We start from the raw sequence: 20,127 nt of genomic DNA on the forward strand, positions 1-20,127 counted from the left end.
TCCATAGAATGAGTAATAATAAAGCACATGTCAAGTCACAGCAGTTTTTCCCCATAAGTTTATTTTTACAAAAAAAGAAAAAAAAAAGATGCATGAGTAATAACCATAAGGAATTTACAAAGGAGCTTGGGTACATAGGGACACATCTTAGGAATTGAAGGCAACCCACACACAACAAAAATCTGTTTGCAGGTTGTCATTTCCTGGGAACATAGAACATTTGAAACATGTCTTTTTCCTTTGTTAAAGCTAATAAGAACATGATGTCAAAGATATCTAAAACAAAGAACTCAATTTTATCAAAATAAAGCTTATAGCTGTACTGTGTGTGGCCCTACATATGGAAAGGACAAAAAACCCGAAAATACTAAAAGTGCCATTGTTAAGGGGGATGGAACTGGTTAGACTGACGGTATAAACTTCCATGAAACTACCGGCAAACATCAAATTATACAGGAAAGGATAAATTTAATACAAAATCCACAGGTATCTGTTATCTAATGTGTAAACACTATGTCTTTCAAATGGTCAAGACACATTTAAAATATTTAAAAAAAACAAAACACATTTAACAGACACAACTCACTTAATGTGTTGATGTTTATTTCCCTCTCAGCAGACTAATGCTTTAAGAAAATTCCCAGCCCAGGTGAAATGTTTCCAACTGAAGTGTAATGCTGAATTTAACCTTATTCCCACAAAGTGCAATGAACATACACTAATATAGCATAAAATAAACCTTGACAAAACTCGTCTTGACAGTGCTGGCTTCTATATAAGGCTTGATACCTTTAAAAGGCAAGGACTTGAGGGAAAACAGAGTCTGCCTTTCCCTGTTGCTGATCAGTCTGGACCTGTAGACATGGTTGCTTTTGACATGTCATGCAGAAGCTCAAGACAGCCAAAAATGGGAGCAGGGCAAACGGACGGTTACCTGACATCCGTGCAATAAAATACTGAAGTTGAAACAGGATGTTAACACTAGCTTTTTCACAGCATAATCCAAACACAAGCACATAAAAGTCATTAATAAAACTTCTCTTGGCTAGTTTCAGGGAATATTGTTGACTCTTCACCTTATTTCTTCCTTTCATTTACTTTCTCAACCCCATCTATCCAATCCCTTTCAGAGATTCAAATCAACTCGCCAGCCCTTATCCACTTCCACAAACCTTCCTTCACATACATGTTCTCCTTTTCTCCTCTACCTGGATCCGCAGCTCAACAATAAACCAAATAGAAGACGGCTGCGATGAGCTGAATAACCCACTCAGAGGCAAGCAGGCTTCAATGACTAATATCATGGCAAACATTTGAATATATAGACACTGGTAGTGTTAAAAAAGTATTATTTTTTGTTAAATTTGTGCTTTGAAAAATAGCAGGGTTGCTCTTTCCACGGAATGCCCTGACTCTTGTGTCCAAAAGCAGAATTATTGGACAGCTAAGGGAAGGATAGCATGACGGAGATGTAAAGGAAAATCTCCCCTCAGCGTTTAGTTGAACTAGAGGGAACATTAGTGCCAGTTAGACGTCGCCGCTCTTTTAGATTTCCCCAGGCAGGAGGGGGGAGGGCCAGGGTGGTAGGGTGTGGAGGGGGTATCGGGTTGCTCATTGGTTTCCCTGCCCGGGCACCGATCATAGCTGGTAGGCTCTGGTTCCGTCTCAGCCCGTCCAAGAGGCTCCCTCCACTTGCTGACACGAGGGTAGCAGAATCCTGGCGCTGCATCACAGCTTCTGTCTCTGCACCCTGGAGGACTTTGGTGAACCCCAGCCGCCGCAGTCTCTCCACCAAACCAACACCGGCCGGGTCGGGCCTGGCTTTGGTTGGCTTGGGTGATGAGAGGTCTGGGTTTTCCCGGGAAGAGCTAGGCAGGTCAGGATGTGGCGCGCGGCCCAAATTCAGCCCGTAAACATCCTGAAGAAAAAGCTCAGCTGGACGTGATGCTAGGAAATTGTCAGCAGACGGCTTTCGAGACTCCGTGGGTACCGGCGAGGGAATAGGCGATTGGGAGGGAGAGTTAGGAGGGGTGCCTGGGTGAAGGCGCAAGAGAGGCCCCCGTGGTGCGCTTTTTGGCGAAGGAGGGGTCTCAGTGGAGATTTGTGCAGAAATGCCCCTCTCCAACACCATCTTGGCCAGGCCCCGTGGGTGAACAGGGGGGCGTCGAGGAGGAAAAGAGTCACCCAGACTTAACCTGCAAGGAGTGACAGGGGTGCTGGGGCCTGTCCTCATGGAGCTCGGAGTGTTAGCCATGATCGAAGAATGCAAACTGAAAAAAAGATGGAACCAGGCAGAAAAAGATCAGTGGCGGTGAGTAACAGCAATGGCGACGGCTTAGCCAACAAGTAGCTGTAAGAAGTCTTTATCTTTTGAACAATACTTGCCTTACGGAGACCTGTGTGACGTCACTGGGGTGTAGGATTCGGCAGGTTGTGAAGGTATAAGTGGAGAAGGTCGAACTCTGGCACTTGCCCGGATTGTGGACTGAACAGCAAATAATTACACTTTTAAAAAAACAGTCCTAGTTGAATTTTGCATATCTAGGGAAGGATTAAGAAAGTATATACCAGAGGAAGATGTCGCTGTTGATGTGGAGGTGCAAATCTGACTTTGCGGCTGGACCATTGTCGCACAGGCTGGAATGGGCTGAGATGATTGGCTGGATTTCTCTGGGCGTGTCACTGGTGAGTGCGAGGACATGTCCCCCTTTGGTGCTGTCAGCGTGTTGGGCGTGAGTGGCGGCACAGGAAGCGGAGAAACTGCGTGCCTTCTGTCTCTCCTTTCATCAGGAGTAGATGAAGAACGCACCTTGAAGGTGATCCCACCCTCCTCCTCTTCATCATCTTCTTCTTCCTTACCCTTTTCAGAGGCCCCCTTTTCCAGGACAGCTGACCCTCTGTGATCATCTGCCTCGTCCTCCTCCATGTCAGACAGGCGGTAAATTGCATCCTGAGGCAGTGGGCAGAAGCCTTTAGTCACCACACCAGGGTGAGGGTCAAGGATGGTGGCCAGGTGTGGTTTGGCAAGCTGCTGCCAGTGGTGGAGTGTCAATGAGCCTGTGAAAAATGACGTTTGACAGATCAGTAAGGGTGGGTTTTATTTTATTTTTTTTTAAATCAGTCCCCCTTTAAATGCTGGCACCACCACTTCTGCTTCACAGAAGTACCGTTAAGCTGTACAGCTAACTGACCTTCCATGGGCTTGACGATTTGAAGTTTTTCAGGCAAGAAGGTCTTGAAAACACTGGAACCGAAGGAGATTTCTGACAAGTTGGAGAAAGAGGAAATCACGCTGCCCATCGGTGAGCTGCAACCACTACCGTCCCCGTCTGACAGCCCCTGCAGCTTCCTCTCGCGCTCTGCTTGGAAGAACTGGCGCTCGCAAAGAAAATTCTGCCGTCGCAGCGACAGCCGGTGGAGGGCTCGGATGAGGTCGTTTCCTCCAGGTGAGCCAGGTTGACCCTCTCGCAACTCCTCTCTTCAAAAGATACCAATTTATTAATTGAAAGACTAAATGTGAGATTAGGATTTATGAAAAGAGTCTAACCTACCCTTGAACAGACTCAAAAGGCTGTGCAGTCATTACTAGGGAACTCAGTCCTGAACCAGGGATAGGAGGGGTGGCTGTAGCGGACCGTGAGGCTGAGGCATTGATGGAGCGGACAGTTTGGAAGACTCTTTTATGGGATGATCTGTAAGGAGACATCAAAGGTCAGTTTCACAACCAATTATATATCTTTATTTGTTATATAACGCTTCGAACATCCAATGAATATTCTTCTGATTATTATACCTTTGGTCCTGAAAGGCAGACTCCTCGTCAACACTCAGCTCTCTCCGCATGGTGCCCTCGATCTCAGCTGCCAGAGAGTCCTGCAAACACAAAAACACACCAGCGTTAGAAAGGTGCGCTTACAAATTTTACAATAAACCATATAAAATAAACAAATGATAAAGTTTGATCATCTCTGCAAATGCTACAGTACAGGCAGCCTACAACTGTGCTGGTTTGGGACATTTTTTACCATAGTTAACATAAAAGAATGAGATTGGATTCTGTGCATAAAACTTCCCGACGTGTCTCTCACCATGGGGTAGAGGCCATAGGAAAGGTGCCTTCGTAAGCCAGCGGAGGGGGTGTTTTTACTGCGAAGCTCTTTGATCTCCTCCTGAGACTCATGGAGCATCTCCATACACTCCGCATTCCTGTCAGCCAGCTCATTCAGCTACAACACATGCACACACACGAGCTCGTGGCTGCATACTTCACAAACATTTTACCATTTTGAATATTTTGCTTTTATCCTTTGAAAGTTTTATCTGAGAACGTGTTGTTTACCTCAGCTGTGAGCTGCCTCTGAGCATCCTTTGAGGCCTGTAGGTGAATCCTCAGTTCCTCTTTCTCTAAAGCTAGCTGTGTAATAAAAAAACATAAGCAAACTTAAACAGACACCATAAATTCCAGGAGACGTATGCAAAAACAAGATTTTAACAAGATTTAAGATTGTGGCAAAATTTACAGCAATCTGAAAATAGTATGTAAAAAAATATTATTTTTTTTACGTTATTCCTAAAACCAAGTCAATCACATGTGCAGTTATTATTCATAACACCTCATATTCATGTTAGACCGCAGCTCTATTTAGACTAGAATGTTGTATGTAAGAACAGTTCAGCCATCCTACCTCCTTCACTCTATGCTGCAGTTCTACAATCTGGGAAAGCAGCTGTGCAATTTCTTCCTGGTGTCTGAGCAGCTCCTCGTTCTTCTGGGCCAATTCATCCGTCAGTGACACCATCTGGCTGTTAGACTCACCTAGACCCATCGGAACAAGAGCAGATATGGTTGTTTTAACACAGCTTCGGGTTTACGCCTGGCTGTGTCCCTTTTAGTGTCAAAGTCAGGGTCGCACTTACGGAGCTCCTTCACACAGTCGCTTACTAGCTGCTGCTCCTTTTCCTCATACGTGATGGTGTCGGTCTTCAGTTGGCATGCCTGCAGAGGTGTTCATTGCATTTAATCATTTTCACACTATTTTGTCTGCAGTGTGGAGACCTTATGAGATGTGTTTTCAGAGCGATGAACTATGTGAATCACCCAAACGAATCTGCCCTTTCTGCTTTCCATTATTCATCCGTACCTCAGACCTCAGCGCCAGGTTCTCCTCCTCTAGATCCTGCAGTTTATTCCGAAGAAATTCTAGCTGGCTAAGAGCTGTGGCGGCGGTGGTTGCCCCCGGTGTAATAGGCGGCTGTAAACATGTGGACATGCTGGAGTCGGTCTCATTCTCCTCTGTGGCGCTGGCTACAATTCTGAGCAACTCGTCCTTCTTAGAAAGTTCATGTTGCAGCTGGTGAACCTGTCGATGAGGGAAGAAACCCAGCAGACCAGTTACTATACCATTTTGGTTTAGATGGCTTAAAATGAATTAGATTACAACTCAAACTTGAAAGACATTTGTCAAAGCACATAGTCGCTAAAATCTGAGGTATTTCCACTGTCACAAGCTTTTTCGGGAGATTTTAATGCACCTGAAAAACAAACTACCGGTATACTATAAACTTAAGAAACTACAAGTACAGTATAGTGTACCTGGTCCAAGGCCTGTGTTAGCTGCTCCTCTAAGGCCTCATTGCGTTCCTGTAGCAGGTGGTTCCTTTGCAGAAGTGACTGTCCTATCCGAGCTGCCAGTTCCAGGTCTCTGTCCCGCTGGCCAGTGTAAAAACACAGCAGTATGTATCAAACCAGCCAATAACAATGGTGATTTGAAAGAAGAGAACGTGTGCTTACCTCAGCCAATAGCTGTGTGACCACCTCCATGTCATTGTAAGTCTTGCTCACCTGCTCCACACGATCAGCACTGAGGACTAGCCAGAGAAAGAATTTTTACTTGCAGGAAGCACAAAAGTGGGTACACGGCATTTGCATGCAGTGAAAAACAAAACAAAACAAAACAAAAGGAGACACCGTACTGCTTTTGCATGCCACAATTACAGTAACTACTAACCACAACCAATTTATCTGTGCAAACTCCACACTACTGCTACCAATCATCAAGTGGATTGATTAAAAGCAACCATTTTAATTATGTCAGTTACATTGGTGAAACATTTAAAATGAGGCTGCGTGATTTGAGGTCTGAAGCACAAAAACACGGAGACCACACACACTAAAACTACAAGCTTTCATCTGTGCAGAGGCATTGACCACACACACACATCTCTTTTCTGCTGTGAAATACATGCAGAAAGTGGGGGAGCTGCAGTTCTAATCCAGGTCAAAACTGCAGTAATATTATGCACTAAAGTCCCTCTCTCAACCTTAAGATTGATGAAGGTAAATAAAGAGTAGAATGCAGACAGGTGGAGACTGAAAGATACCTTTGGAGAGGCTCTGAGAACCCGGTTGGGAATAAGAAGAGGGTTCCAAAGCAAAATAGGCTAGTGGGAGATAGGAGACAGAAAATGGAGTGAATGAACAAGCACCCAGCCTGGATGATGAGGGGAAAGAAAGCCAGAGAACACATACAAAGGCAGAAGTAAGAAAGCAAAGGTGAGAACTACAGCTTCAATAAATCAACTTCATTTAGGACCATTAGTTTGCTCAGAGTCAGAGCATCTACACATTAAATTAGTCTGGTTGGCTTTAAGCACCTGAGTGGGTATCACCAGGGATGAGATTCTCCACCGTCCACCTGTTTAAAGAAAAGTAGCATCTCTAATCACTAAAATGTTGCTTCTTTTAGAGGAAGCTGCTCTGTCAAATCCTTTGTCTGCATTTAAAAATACTAAAAAGCTTAATGTTCATTAAAAATATAGCACAAATATAAGTGTGCAGAAAAGGAGCAAAGATGTTGTCCGGTAATCTGAAGCCCACTGCAACCTCTGGCTCTTAACATATCTGACTCCAACCACAATTATAAATAATCTTGGCTCAAGGGAGCTAGCTTTGTCACACCTACAGGAAGAAGACTAGATGCACTTAGACAATACACACATTATGCTGGATGATACAGTCCATTTTGGTTTGTTGGCCACGCTAACAATTTCCCCAACAAATAATGTGACATCATTGAATTAAAGGTACATTAAGTGCACACACTCAATGCTCTATCATATAGTAGAAACACACAGATATACCAAACACCACACCAAAACTGTTCATTCAAATTGAGAATCAATCAAATAAACAATCTAAATATGACTATTTAGTTTAAAGTGTTTTGCTGGTGTAGAGGCTTTGCAAGCTTACACCAGGCAGAAGATTTACATGCATGACCAGTGTCCAAGATAGGAAAGTATTAGAAGAACGCTGATCCTTTAAGTAAATCTCACCACTTTCAAATGACATAAGGAAATTTAAAAGTTTAATTAGGTATGATGCTATGTGATTCTTTAAATAAATACACTTTACTGAGATATTTTACCCCAATAAATCAAAACAAAAAAATCTAAATTATACTATGCAGTGCCAATATCCATATCTAAGGCAGGGCAAACAAAACACAGTCTTACATAAACACAATCTAAATGGCCAAACAAGTTGAGAGGACCTTTTTTTTTTTTTTTTCTACTTTTAGAAGGTTCATTTGGATTAGACTGGAGCTGTTCAAGCTAAATTTGTAAGTTCCATTTTCACCACATGACACAATAGCCACATTTTCTTCCTTGTGTGTGTGTGTGTGTTTATGTTAGGACAGTCAGAGGGCATCTGAGCATTAATGGGCCATGCCACTGAGAATGCATCAGGCGCCATTAATAGGCTGTGTCTGATTTTGTGCTGCAGAAGTAGAGCAACATGACGTCCCCAACAGTGCACTTCTCCCACACATGTAGCTTAAAATTCAAGTGAAAACACTTGCATATGTAGAGAGCAAATAAATACATTCTGCATTTTTGCAAATAAAGACAACAGCATATACAGGAAGCTGCATTCTGAACAGATTTCACCACTTCCTGCATACCAAGACTCACTTGAAAGTGAACACACAAGCATTCACTGGTCCAATTCCTGCCTTTCAAGACCCACGCACTGTAAAATTGCACAGAACGCAGCTGTCACGTTCTGCATGACCTTGCAGCTCACATGTCTCACACACACACACACACACACACACCAGCCAACACATTCCTCCACTTACCTTCCATAGGAAAACTGTCATAAACCTCTTCATTGTGGATGTTTGAGAACGGCATGATCCGACTGTTGTCTCGACTGTCCTGTCTTTATCCTCTGTCATTCCTCTCTGCTTCCCCTCCTCCCTCGGTCACGTGACTTTGTCCCTGGGTTTGAACTCAGCTATGCTTAACTCTGCCAGGATCACCGGATTGCCTTAATCATCCACCTCTCTCTCTCCCCCCTCTCCTTTTCTCACACACACCGCTGTCATCCACCGGGCAAAAAAAACCCCGAATGAACTCTGACCCAGCAGCTTGCGAATGCCACATGTTTGGCCAATCACAGCAAGCTGGCAGAAACACAACAAAACTAAAGAAAGTACCGTCACCTTACCCCAGTTAACCTTTTTTTTTTCTTTCCAAAAATGTATGTGATGATGTGATACTTACTCATGTAGCGAAAAGTCTCCTCTGCCAGCATGGGGGAGATGGCATTGTGTTGGACAGGACCTTCATCTGGGGAGCAGCTTGGAGAGACCACCCAGTCCTGACTGTCTGATAGGTAGACGGAGCCAGCCGACCCAGAGCCCAGAGAACCTGACCCATAATGCTTGGCACTACTGCCCAGGCCCTCATCTGATGGCAAGACAACAGACTCAGTGATGTGGTGCCAACATAAAACTGTCATAAATGATTAAAAACAGACAGTACAAATTGGGTTAATTGCACTTGATTAACGGAGTTACTTGCACTCTAGATACTGTTTGGAAAAGCTCTTGGTTCCTATACTATGCAAATAATATTACATGATATAATACCTTCCATATCAAATATTCTACCTATCACAATAAAAAATCTCTACAGAGAAATATACAAAAATCTTGCAGTAATGGGAAATTAATGGGGGACAAAAGTCAATACAGTTAGTTGTTAAAAACAAATAACCTAAAAAGTTTTATTTAAAGGCCTCAATTTGTGTTGCTCTACCCTGTCTTTATTATAAGCTAAGCACCTCTTTAAAATTGCTTTATATGAAATAAAACTGTTCTAATATTCAGTGAGCATCACTATAAAAGGTGTGCTTATACAGTAGTTTCATTAAGAAAAAATTTAATTATTACAGAGCAATTACAAGGAAGTGCATATTCAGCATATTTATAGTATATAATCTTTCAAGGGATGAAGGTCATTATTAGTGATTGACTTTCATTACTCACCTTACAGTGAGAAAAGCATTCACAATAAAACAGGAAATAAAGGAATGAAAGCTGGTAAAGCAAATTAGTCAAGACTGCAGTGAATTTTTTTGATTAATGCAACATTTGAAAATACGCATGTGCACTTTCTTGCTTTGAGCTCTGTGCAAACCAACATCTTTCCAAATTAAAGAACCTTTGGTTTGGTGGGACTCATGTAACCAATAGCATAAGGCAAAATATGTGCCATAATAATCTCTGCTGCAGTCTAGCTTTAAAAGAGCATTATTTCGTATAAGTCATTTTCACCATCACAATACCTGTCTCAGTGCTCGATTCCTTCTTCTCCACTGCTCGGGGTTTGGCTTCAAACATGTCCTGTCCACGGAGCAGGGTCCCCTCCACTCACAGACGGATTGTCCGACAGAAAATGGTGGCAACTGTCACTATACCTTTACATCCTGTGCCTGCCACACTGAGCGGTGCCAACACACAACTTTACCTGAGAGGATTAGCAAATGTCAAATAAGTAACTCCAAACAGGGCTCAACGGATTATATAAAACAGAGATTTATACTCTGGGTGTAGAATTTAAGTAAGTCATTGCATGAGGAGGCTTTGTGTGTAATGTGTGTATGTGTATGGACCATTTCCTCTGCTGCTCTCCCTTTTCCACCATTAGAATATGCAGAAAATGGGAGAGAGGACATCCCCACGTTCTGTTAAATATCTCTGGGTGAATGAGAGAGAATGGAACACTCCATTGAATGTGTAAAAATGTAAAGCTATTCAGCCAATGGTGAGCACCTACGTCTGTACAACGGAAGCAGTATATTGTAACTGTATATGGCTGCACATCCAACAGCATCTGCATCACTAATCCTAATGCGTGCCCTGTGTATGCGGACATATCAAGTTCAAATCTGGGTGGATGCCTGTTTGCAGACAGCATCCATGGCCATTCAACCTCTGCTTATATAATACTGTGGTTTAAACTGTTCGGTTATAAATGAGATTACAGCAAGACATACGTGCCAGGTCCTAAAATTGTGATGAATAGACGATTGGATGATGTATTGTACTGATCCTTTTATAACAGTGGCATTGTAGTTATTAAAAGTCTTACATAATGTACACGATTGCACAAATGCAAGTACATTAATCACATCCTTCATATGCATTACTTTTTCTTATTATTATTGACCAAGATGCAGTTTGTTGTGTATGACACTGAGACACAAAGAGAAACTGTACTAAATTATGGAAACGAGAATAGGCAGTATCTACAGTTTCCTCGGCTTGAAAAACCTGGAGACACTTTTGCCAAAACAGTATTTCGGTGTTCTCATTAAATGACCTTCAGGACAGTACAGATGTGCATTTGCGGGATACGATGATCCTAAACAGTAAGGGTCCGCAACATTTCCATTCACGAGTCGAACATGTCTTTAAGATGAAATATATCCATTTAAAATTATGTGTATTATGGCTGAAACTTATCAAGTGCACACAAGAGAATGTTTATTTCCTACAAGGAAAAACGTGCAAACTGCATTTTTCAATCCGATCTGAACACACTGTTGCTTAGAACCAGAATTCAATCAAACTTAACCTTAGATCATGAATCATATGATACGGTCACAAGGGTTTTCATAAAAAAAATATATCGACGCTTTATGGAGCGTTGTTAGGGCCAATTTAACAGAGCATCATATGTTAAACAAGGAAAACATATGAATCTGCAGGCGAGGGATGTGTTCATCCTGATATTCTTATGAATAAAAAATGCAATCCTACGTACGTGTTTACCACTTTAGCATCAGCTAGTTTCGTTTCACATGTTTTCTTGACTGCTAACGTAGGCTAACATGGGCATCACGAGCCCACACTTACAGTCTGATCTCGCTTTCTCTCTAATCATGTTTATATATTGCACAAACGTTTGATTATCATGAAACTTACCAGACGTTAAAGTTATCCCGAGGCAGCGACAGTTCCTCTGCAGTCCACGGTCCCTGTCATAAAACCTCAAAAACCTCAGACAATGGAGGACGAGGAGGGGCAAATATGCCAACACTTCAAGGTGCGACAGCAGGCGCGATGACGTCAATATCAGGCGACAATCATCTGTGTCAAATTAAAAGTCCTGTGCAAGGATAACATTTTCTCCTCGACATTAACGTTTTATTTTAGGCAATCCTATCAAATGGTGAACGAAAACACTTAAACATTAACCATTGTAGGTAGAGGCGTTTATATGGTGTTAACTTCGAGCGTCAAAGCTGCTGTCAGCAGAAGGTAAACAGCTTCTTCCAATTACAACAGATCAGGGACATATTCTTTAACTGGGCTAACATTAGCTCAGAGTAAGTGTAGATATACCAGTTGGGCTTGAATTGTCTTACTTTGGGTATTTTATTGCTTTTTCTGTAATAGAGACAAGATTAAATCGCGATTCGCGGACACCGTGAGTCAATGTGTGGTAATGATCTTTCAATAAAAACTAAAATGACTGTATTTGATCATTGCAAGTGATTCACATTTTTGATTGGTCGTTTTCACGGTAGTAACATTAGCTTTATCGCACCGGAAAACACCTAAATTACAGTGACTGAAAACTCGGATTGCAAAACAGACTTTGAAATTGTGCTGTGGAATTTGTTGTCGTCACATTTGAGCAACACAGATGGTGAAGCAGGCGGATGGACGGGTGAGAGGCTGAAGCTGGATGGACGCTGCCTCTTCTCGGCCGTCTCCGATTTCACTGCTGCGCTTTATCCCCTTTTCCTCCATCACGATCGGGGTCCTGCGGCCTGTGAGTCGATGAATGCCCAAGTCTCTCATTTTACCCACGCCGAAAGGACTCAATGTCTTTCTTGGTAAGAACATAATACTCGAGGGGTTGTTTTGTGTTTTTGCTTGGTTGGGTTTATTTTATTCATTTTTTTGCTACATTTTCCGCGTGTGACCTAATCACAGGGCACATTCTGATACTGATCCTGAACGATCAACTCAACCAGGGGTTTAAGTAACTGAAGTAATGTACAGAGATTTTTGCTTGTGTTTTTACATTTTAATTTAAACCTATACCAGTTTAAAATTACTAAAAAAATGTCAATGCTCATTCTTAGAATAAGTTACATGTGTCCGTTTATGTGTGCAACCCTAACCATCAATAAGGGATGCAGCCTTGTCTTTCTCTATTGGGACACTCCTTAAACAGGTGCTCATTTGTTGTCTGTTCCCACCAACTTAATTTTCTCCATTCACCCATGTGTGAAAAAAGCCACCCTGTAAGTACCATCATAGCCATATCCGACTGATGCTTGCTTCTCTGACTCATCACACCACACTGATTCCCCTCTGTTCACCAAGCTGGATGTCCTCCTGTGCACCCACCCATGTCCTGGCTGGCATGTCTCACCTGTGCTCCTCCCCTCCCCATTCACCAGGACTGTTCCTGCATCTCCCATACCCAGGTCCAGCCCTTGGACATAGAGGAGCACTACGAGGATACCAGCCACCAGTTCCTGGTTAGTAGCCCTCAGACTCTGTCAGTGCAGAGAGAGGCGTCACCCTGATGCTATTTCATCACTTCATTGCTCACGCAATGTCTCTTTATGAGGATTGATGTGCCTTTGATTAAAAAACAAAACCAAAAAGCAATTCAAATACAAAATCAGTGACATTTTCTGTGAAACCCGTGTCCATAATGTACTAAAACACATTAATGCATTGTTGTGTGTTGTATAATTTTTTTTAAAAAAAGGAGATACATATAATGTATTTATCAGTAAAATCTGATCTATGTTAATACCTGTATGTTAAGTACATTTTACAAGTTTTTGTGCTCACCTTGCAAACAAAACTATGACTTTCTATTACGACAAGCATTTCATGTACGATTATACAGCACCAACAATAAATCCATCCATGAAAATAATGTTAGAATAATGCATTATGTACCCAGGGTTCATAGAAATATTCAGCAAAATTATTTGCAAGGCATCATTCCTGATGCAGTGTGTTAAGTCATTGGGAACAAACATACTGCTGCTTCCTGTGGTACAGGCTAAATGTTGGGGCTGTGACTAATAAACCACTTTCCCCTGTGTGTTTTAAGTATCATGAGACACCTGTCCCCAAAATGTCCCTGTATCACTGAAACTGCAAGCATCCATTCCCTGGCAAGTGTCTGAGCACCAGAAGTGAACAAACTGAGTTGGAAGCATGATGGGACGAACTATGCGGAAGAGGAGGATTCATCCACAGTTCAAAGCCCTTGTATTTTTAAAATGTGTGGTTCATTCAGTCAGTTTTTCAGGTGAATCGTTACTTTGTCCCAGATCAAAAGATCTCTCCTGGTTTGTGCTAATCCACCTCAGCCGTGAATCAGGATGGTCATGATTCTAGAATGTAGGGGTTTAATATACCAATTACAAGTAAAATACCAACTTGTCCTAATGGCTTTTGGGCAATATTACCTGTTCAGCCTAACCGCATTTCAGTTTCACTATTTATCACTGTTTGGGTTCGGAAAAGAATATAATTAAACATATGGAAGAAGACAACGGGGCAGAGTGCAAATAAGAGCACAAGGTTTACTCAGTTCATAAGTTATATTTTAGATGTCTATGTTTCTGACTGTAAAAACATACAGTGTGTGGGGGGGGGGGTCTTTGCAGAGCTGTGACAGTTCTGAATACGCTCTACAAGGACCAGCAGGCGGCGATGACCTCACGGGACTGTCCGTCGGGCCTACCAACTACCAGCTCCTACAGAGCTGGGTGAGAAGGCTGCAGAGTGGCTTTAATGCAACATCCCTGAAAAAGAAGACACACAGATATAAATCCTTATATTTCACAGGGCGGGGCTTCAACAACCTGAGCCAGGTGCGCATGGGGCGCCACATCGCGACTGGGCAGCTGGTGGCAATCAAACAGACCAACTTGGACGACTGCACAGAGGAGGAGCTGCTGCAGCTCATGGTGCTCTGCTGTACTTAAAGGATGATTTATTCTGTTCCATAAAACGTTCCCATTTCACAACTGTCACATCTGATTTGTGTCTCTAAACCCAGAACGAAGTTCTGCTTTCCAGGCTGTTCCGCCACCCGAACCTGCTGACCTCCCGCCTGGTTTTCAGCTCCTGCTGCCAGCTCTGGGTCCTCACCCCCCTGATGGCCTATGGTCAGCCAATTCTATCACTTTGTTTTAGTTCTATAAATCTGGGCAATCTTCTGGAACTGAATGATGTGCGACTCATTACATCATCTCCGCCCCTGCTTTCTCTGAAAGGCTCTGCAGACAGCTTACTGAGAACTTATTTCCCAGATGGAATGAGTGAATCCCTGATAGCGTACCTGCTATACGGTGTTTTGAAAGCACTGGAATACCTTCATCGAATGGGTTACGTTCACCGGTCTGTTAGAAAGACAAAAAATATAAATCCGATCGTGCATTCTGCAAACGTAAATATTGGTTTGCCTGTTCCACACTGGTTACAGGGGGGTGAAGGCCAGCCACATTCTGCTGTCAGGAGAGGGGCGCGTCTACCTCTCGGGGCTCCACAGTGTTTACAGTATGATGCGTGAGGGGAAGAGGATGAGGGTGGTGTTTGATATGCCCCACCACAGCCCTGCCCTGTTGCCCTGGCTCAGCCCTGAACTGCTGCGACAGGTCAGGAATCTCTAGATAAACAGTTAGTGGGATGATCCCAAATGGATTGATTATTGACTGGATTGATTATTTTTTTGTTGTAATGCATAGCATTGTGTTTCTGCTCTCTTCATGCTGCTGGCCGTGGTAGGACCTGCATGGTTACGGTGTTAAGTCTGATATCTACAGTTTAGGAATAGTGGCCTGTGAACTTGTGAGTGGCAGGGTGCCCTTCCAGGATATGCCCACCACCCAAGTAATGTAGCCTCTCCTACCCAGCCTGCTTCAGTCGTTGAATGTGTTTTCGTGTGCATGAATGTCTGATCCTCCATTTCCAGATGCTGCTTCAGAAACTCCGTGGTGCCCACTGCTGCCTGCTGGACGTGGCTCCTTACCCACTGGGTGAACTGGGTGGGCTGAAAGTTTCACGGTCCGGCGTAGACTCGGGCATCGGGGAAAGTGTGGCCACCGGGAGCCTTTCGCACAGCGCCACTGCTGCTCCTGCCGAGCGTCCTCAGAGCCCCGGGCCTAAAAATCACTCCACCACGCTGCACAACCTGGTCCAGCTGTGTCTGCAGCAACAGCCGGAGCACAGGTCATTAAATAGCCAGTTAATTTTAGGTTATTATTCATTTCAGTGAGCTATGTATACTTTCTTGCACCCTACTACACTAGATAAAAAAATTACCTTAAAAATTAGATATTTACTTTTTACCACATATCTTCCCCAGTTCATTATGTTTGCTTGAATCTTTGCATATACATTTTAAAATGCTGTCTACTGCAAATATTTGAGAATGAATCCTCTTGTTATCTCTCCTAGACCGTCAGCATCAACGCTTTTGACCCATGCGTTCTTCAAGCAGGTGGGTTAATTGCTTCTTTTACCTGCAGATTTTTTTCTTCTACAGTTAAGAACAATAATTGGGCTACAGGTAGACTCACTTATTTCTCTTAACTGTAAAACAATTTGTCAGTGTGAATGGTGTAGCATGCTAACATATTTTTTAAATAATAACAAATATTAAATCTGCCGCTATACCAGTGCTTCAGTGTTTATTTTTCTGTACAGGTGAAGAGGCACACCAGAGACACCTTTCTCAGCCTAATGTACCCAGCATTGCCCCTCACCAGCCCCAGCGACCCCCCTATATCCTCCCCACCTGCCCCATCCTGCCATTCTCCAACATCGCCAACAGCCGCCGAGGTGATGTGGGACTTTTCCTAAACCATACATTTTCAGAAACTAGACAATCAGTGCAAAACACTGAGGCCAAACTCTACTGTGCTTTTTTTAATTTAGCATTTAACCAACTCTGAGCCTTTTTAAGAATATTTTTACAACTTTTACAATTTTTTTTGGTGCGTATGTGGAGATTATGGATTAATGAAGGACTGTGAAAGTGCTCTGACCATTCTGACAAAATAATAATAATAAAATCAGAAATGAGCTCTACTCAGCTAAACAGTACAATGATTTAAACAATAATTTAAAGAAAAGAAGTCTGCCAACAATGTAAAAAAAACCAAAAAACATTTAATATAGTTCTCTAATTTTGAGTAATGATCATGGCCGCTATCTTTCTGTGGAATTTTGAGATCAGACTGTGAATAGTAAATGCTGTGGAACACAAGAGCATATCTTTTTTTTCTTTTAAAACAAATACACATTATCGTAGACATCCAAGGATTTCAGATGTTAAAAACACAGATGTTTTACTAATGTTCTCCTACACATTGCTGTTCATCCGTCCCATTGTTGTGAATATACAATCTCAGGAATGTTTTGAGGAAATTCCTTCAGATTTGGTGTGAATATCTACTTTTGACAAATAATCTGATTGGATTCATCTAATGTGGAGTTGGCAAACCTTCAAATATGTGATAAAAGGATGACCTATGTAAAGGTCATCTTCACTGTGACTTTTTATTCTACAGTTCAAAGTTTCGATTATCAAAGTTATGGTGTAAACACATCTGCATACTGCAAACAAGAGAGAAGGAAATAAATTGGCTAGACAATTGGCACTTAATCTCCATCGCTGAATAAATGTATTTCTTTTACACTATGATACATGTTTCATGGTTATATCTCCTTATAAATGTGGTGTCCCAAAGTGATACTAGTATGAGTGTGTATAAGTAAGTGTATTTTAATCATGATGCCATAAATATGAATGCATTGTTGCTGTATTGTGAACACATATGCACTTCGGTTACTTTGAAACATAATATTCTGTATGTGATTATGACGTAATATAAGCAATAGAGCATATCTGAACTTCTCTGTAGGAGTTAAAAATCATCAGTAGAAATAGACGAAAAGCCTTTCTCACTCTGACCGTAAGTGATGCACCAAAAATCTATTTCTACTGTGCAACATTGCCTTTATGTTTGAAAGAAACATGCATTATGAACATGGTGTTCTCTATCTCTTTCATTGTGTTTTATGTTTCAGGACTGTGATCTGCGGAATTTATCAAATCTAGTAACTGTATGAGCCTTATTATACTGTACATGACATAAATGATACATTTTCAAAAATCTTGTAAGCCTCATCGATTTATTCATGTGTTGCATGTGGCGATTTCACTTGAGTTTTGTTTAGGTTTTTGTTCTGTTTTTGTTTATAGTTCCCAACTCGTCCACTAGGTAGCAGTACAACATCAAAACTAAGCATTGGAGAGCCATAGCTCCACATCGACAACGTAAAGTGATTCGACTGTCGTAAAAAGTGTAATACATTTTGAAGGCCGCCTATTGAGTTTATGCTACACTTTACCCTTATTTTAATGGGTTGGCACTAAAAAAGAGTCATATATATGGGAAAAAAAATTGCGGTTTGAATAGCAATTCGACCTGTTCCCGATTTGCCAATGTTGTGATGTTCTTGTAATGAATAGAGTATCCGGTTTCGCCCAACAAATTAAATGCTGGTTTCGCGTTGCAGATAGTGTTTTGTGAAAATATGATTTATAAATATTATAAATCATATACGCACATTTTTAAAATCGTTTGTGAAAAAGAAACGTAACACAATAACCATGTTCCTAAAATGAATTAACACAGAAGCATGGAATATCAAAGTCAGAGGAAGATAGTTTCGACTATATCAAACACTACCGCAGAACTTTAGGGAAATTGTCTTATTTCAGAACTTTTACTTTGAACTAGAGCCAACGGGAACTTGACCGGAAGTCAGTCTCGGTCCCGGCGAATGTCGAGAACTTCGCATTTCACACTAACTCTGGACGGCGTTGCTGACAGTTGTTTTCCGAAGACAGGTGAGTGGTCTTCGACTTCTCGACGATTTGGCACATTCATCTTTTATCATTCCTACGTTTGATGTTTTTTGGTACGAAGTGCCTGCAGTCGTGGAGGCTCGGGAGGACGAAGGGCTTTTGTCACATGAGAAGGAGGAGGAGAAAAAGGAGCCTAAAAAATAGAAATACGTTTTTTGACATTTGGCTTTTAGCTAGCTCGGCCAGGTAGGCTCGAATTGTTTAGAGTTCGTTGTCGAGGATAGTTAGACAGGTTGACGAGGTGTCAATGGGCGGGTTTAACGTAGGTTTAGCCTACAGAAACGGACATTGGTAATAATATGTGTTTTGCAGTCGATCGCCTCAGTCCATCTGGGCTAGAGCCAACAGCTTAAAGTGCAGGTATTTTTCTGCTGGCAGCTTTAAAACCTTCACCAGTCTGAAAACCTTCGCGTCATAATTAATTTCAAACGCTGCTGCGAACACTGAGGTAAGGACAGGCCCCAGCTGCGTTCCGAGGCTGCTCAGCAGGGCTCACCCATGGAATCATTTGGGAGCTGTTTTTATTATTACTGTCCCCTTCGAAGCACCTAAAAGTGCCATTTTATTCATTTTTTTAAAGGAGCGGTACTCACTTTGTCGGAGTACGACAGTCGTGATGATGAGAGCCGGAGACCCCCAGATGTTTAGCTCGTAAATGGAAGCAATGAAGCAGCCGTGGATGTGACCTCGGTGGACTCTGTTTGGAACCATGGCATCCAAGGAGAGGCTGTACGAGGTTTGGATGCTCTACTGTACTAAGGTGAGGCGTCATACGGCCATCGTGGCAGTGTAATTTGATGATGCAATGGACAATAATGACATTAGTTATTTTTAGTAGCGTCATGCTTTACCCTCCCAGCCATCACAAATACCACATCTATTCACCGTGTCTTCCACTTACAGCATTGAGAATCTTCCAAATCAGAATATCTAATCGTTTATAAGATGGGGGGATTATAAATGGTGCAGCAGTTCACCTTGATCACGTTATTCTGCAATAAGTGATACTTCATTTTCATCCACAAAAATGGTCGTACCCAGTCTGTACAGCAGCGGTAGTCATGCTGATTTGTCATGTGAGGCTGTAAAATAAATGTATGGCAGCAGGATTTCCCAGTGGTGAGCAGGGAACTGTAAGGATGCATGCTGTTTGTTCTACAGCAACATGAATGAATGACACTGGAGTAGGGACAGAGCCCCTTGAGTAGTTTGTTGGCTAGATTTAATTCACTTGGCGACAAAGCATGTGCACATCCTGGTGTCCAATCAAAACGGCCTGCCTGAGCCGCTCATCACGTGAAACTAGCTGCAGTCTGCACATAGTTCCTCCAGTAATCCCTCACAACAACACACAGCCATCTCTGCGGTATTTACCCCTTACAGCAAAGCCATTTTCTGCAAGTTTAGGGCATGAATAATAATCACTTTGATAAGTATTGAAGCTTGACATGCTGACGCAAATGGAATAGCTGTATGAGTGTTTGAGGTGCAGAAATGTTCAGACACTCTGACACCCACAATCACACGCACACTTGTAACAGTCACTTGCAGAAATGCAGCAAGAGGAGCAAAGTGTGTGTATTGCATGGACTGAAAGCTACAGGGTGAGGAGGGATTATTTAATATCCTCCTGGCTATGAGCCAGCACTTTCCAGGCCTGCTTTTCTCTCTGCATGGCACCGTGAGAGAGAAGCATTAGATATCTATCTATCTATCTATCTATCTATCTATCTATCTATCTATCTATCTATCTATCTATCTATCTATCTATCCTATCCTATTCTATTCTATTCTATTCTATTCTAGCCTTTCTGTCTTGCCTGAGAAAATGTAATGTCAAACATGGGTGATGGG

The 20,127-nt window shown here is 42.2% G+C and overlaps 3 protein-coding genes and 1 long non-coding RNA gene across 19 annotated transcripts in view; 2 read left to right on the forward strand and 2 right to left on the reverse strand.

Moving 5' to 3' along the window:
* Positions 1-40: 40 nt before the first annotated feature.
* Positions 41-11,423, reverse strand: trak2 (trafficking protein, kinesin binding 2). Of its 3 annotated transcripts, XM_057028569.1 has the most exons (17): positions 11,277-11,423; positions 9,635-9,816; positions 8,569-8,754; positions 6,382-6,441; positions 5,792-5,868; positions 5,594-5,710; positions 5,142-5,360; positions 4,918-4,996; positions 4,686-4,816; positions 4,340-4,414; positions 4,089-4,226; positions 3,794-3,873; positions 3,552-3,692; positions 3,192-3,478; positions 2,569-3,057; positions 2,386-2,485; positions 41-2,270 (listed from the first exon to the last, which is right to left on the reverse strand). In XM_057028569.1, the coding sequence occupies exons 2-17, from the start codon at positions 9,687-9,689 to the stop codon at positions 1,490-1,492; spliced, it is 3,015 nt and encodes a 1,004-aa protein (XP_056884549.1). In that variant the 5' UTR covers positions 9,690-9,816; positions 11,277-11,423; the 3' UTR covers positions 41-1,489. The 3 variants fall into 3 exon arrangements, with proteins under 3 accessions (XP_056884549.1, XP_056884550.1, XP_056884551.1); XM_057028570.1 differs by lacking the exon at positions 6,382-6,441; XM_057028571.1 differs by lacking the exons at positions 6,382-6,441; positions 9,635-9,816; positions 11,277-11,423 and adding an exon at positions 6,655-6,695 and having other exon boundaries at positions 8,569-8,696.
* stradb (STE20 related adaptor beta) lies at positions 11,415-17,515 on the forward strand. 10 transcript variants are annotated; one of them, XM_057028578.1, is made up of 12 exons: positions 11,415-11,612; positions 11,751-11,781; positions 12,001-12,193; positions 12,538-12,607; positions 12,690-12,847; positions 14,000-14,302; positions 14,395-14,735; positions 14,821-14,992; positions 15,123-15,227; positions 15,310-15,566; positions 15,795-15,837; positions 16,044-17,515. In XM_057028578.1, exons 5-12 carry the CDS (start codon positions 12,716-12,718, stop codon positions 16,197-16,199), a joined length of 1,509 nt encoding a protein of 502 aa, XP_056884558.1. In that variant the 5' UTR covers positions 11,415-11,612; positions 11,751-11,781; positions 12,001-12,193; positions 12,538-12,607; positions 12,690-12,715; the 3' UTR covers positions 16,200-17,515. The 10 variants fall into 10 exon arrangements, with proteins under 10 accessions (XP_056884558.1, XP_056884562.1, XP_056884555.1 ...); XM_057028582.1 differs by having other exon boundaries at positions 11,415-12,193; positions 14,395-14,503; positions 14,612-14,735; XM_057028575.1 differs by having other exon boundaries at positions 11,751-12,193.
* On the reverse strand, positions 17,407-19,058 carry LOC130523350 (uncharacterized). The gene is made up of 2 exons (XR_008949871.1): positions 18,867-19,058; positions 17,407-18,406 (listed from the first exon to the last, which is right to left on the reverse strand). It is a non-coding gene; the product is annotated as an uncharacterized LOC130523350 (long non-coding RNA).
* The window catches only part of nbeal1 (neurobeachin-like 1), a 30,253-nt gene continuing 28,981 nt past the window's right edge, over positions 18,856-20,127 (forward strand). For all 5 annotated transcript variants that reach the window (XM_057028566.1, XM_057028567.1, XM_057028568.1 and 2 more), the window contains exon 1: positions 18,856-19,033. In XM_057028566.1, the coding sequence (XP_056884546.1) occupies positions 18,983-19,033 (51 nt within the window). In that variant the 5' untranslated portion in view covers positions 18,856-18,982. The remainder of the gene's footprint in view (positions 19,034-20,127) is intronic.

This window comes from Takifugu flavidus, chromosome 3 (genome assembly GCF_003711565.1).
Source record: "Takifugu flavidus isolate HTHZ2018 chromosome 3, ASM371156v2, whole genome shotgun sequence".
NCBI classification, from domain to species: Eukaryota; Metazoa; Chordata; class Actinopteri; order Tetraodontiformes; family Tetraodontidae; genus Takifugu; species Takifugu flavidus.

What these genes read in the sequence shown, in the direction of transcription:
- trak2 (XM_057028569.1), bottom strand. Translation starts at nt 9,689, where the DNA reads ATGTTTGAAGCCAAACCCCGAGCAGTGGAGAAGAAGGAATCGAGCACT. An exon ending in GGAATCGAGCACTGAGACAG is followed by an intron (nt 8,755 to 9,634) that starts GTATTGTGATGG and finishes TCTTGCCATCAG; the next exon opens with ATGAGGGCCTGGGCAGTAGT. An exon ending in GTCACACAGGTCTCCGTAAG is followed by an intron (nt 2,271 to 2,385) that starts GCAAGTATTGTT and finishes TCTTTTTTTCAG; the next exon opens with TTTGCATTCTTCGATCATGG.
- stradb (XM_057028573.1), top strand. Translation starts at nt 12,716, where the DNA reads ATGTCCTGGCTGGCATGTCTCACCTGTGCTCCTCCCCTCCCCATTCAC. An exon ending in CGAATGGGTTACGTTCACCG is followed by an intron (nt 14,736 to 14,820) that starts GTCTGTTAGAAA and finishes CACTGGTTACAG; the next exon opens with GGGGGTGAAGGCCAGCCACA. An exon ending in CAGCAACAGCCGGAGCACAG is followed by an intron (nt 15,567 to 15,794) that starts GTCATTAAATAG and finishes TATCTCTCCTAG; the next exon opens with ACCGTCAGCATCAACGCTTT.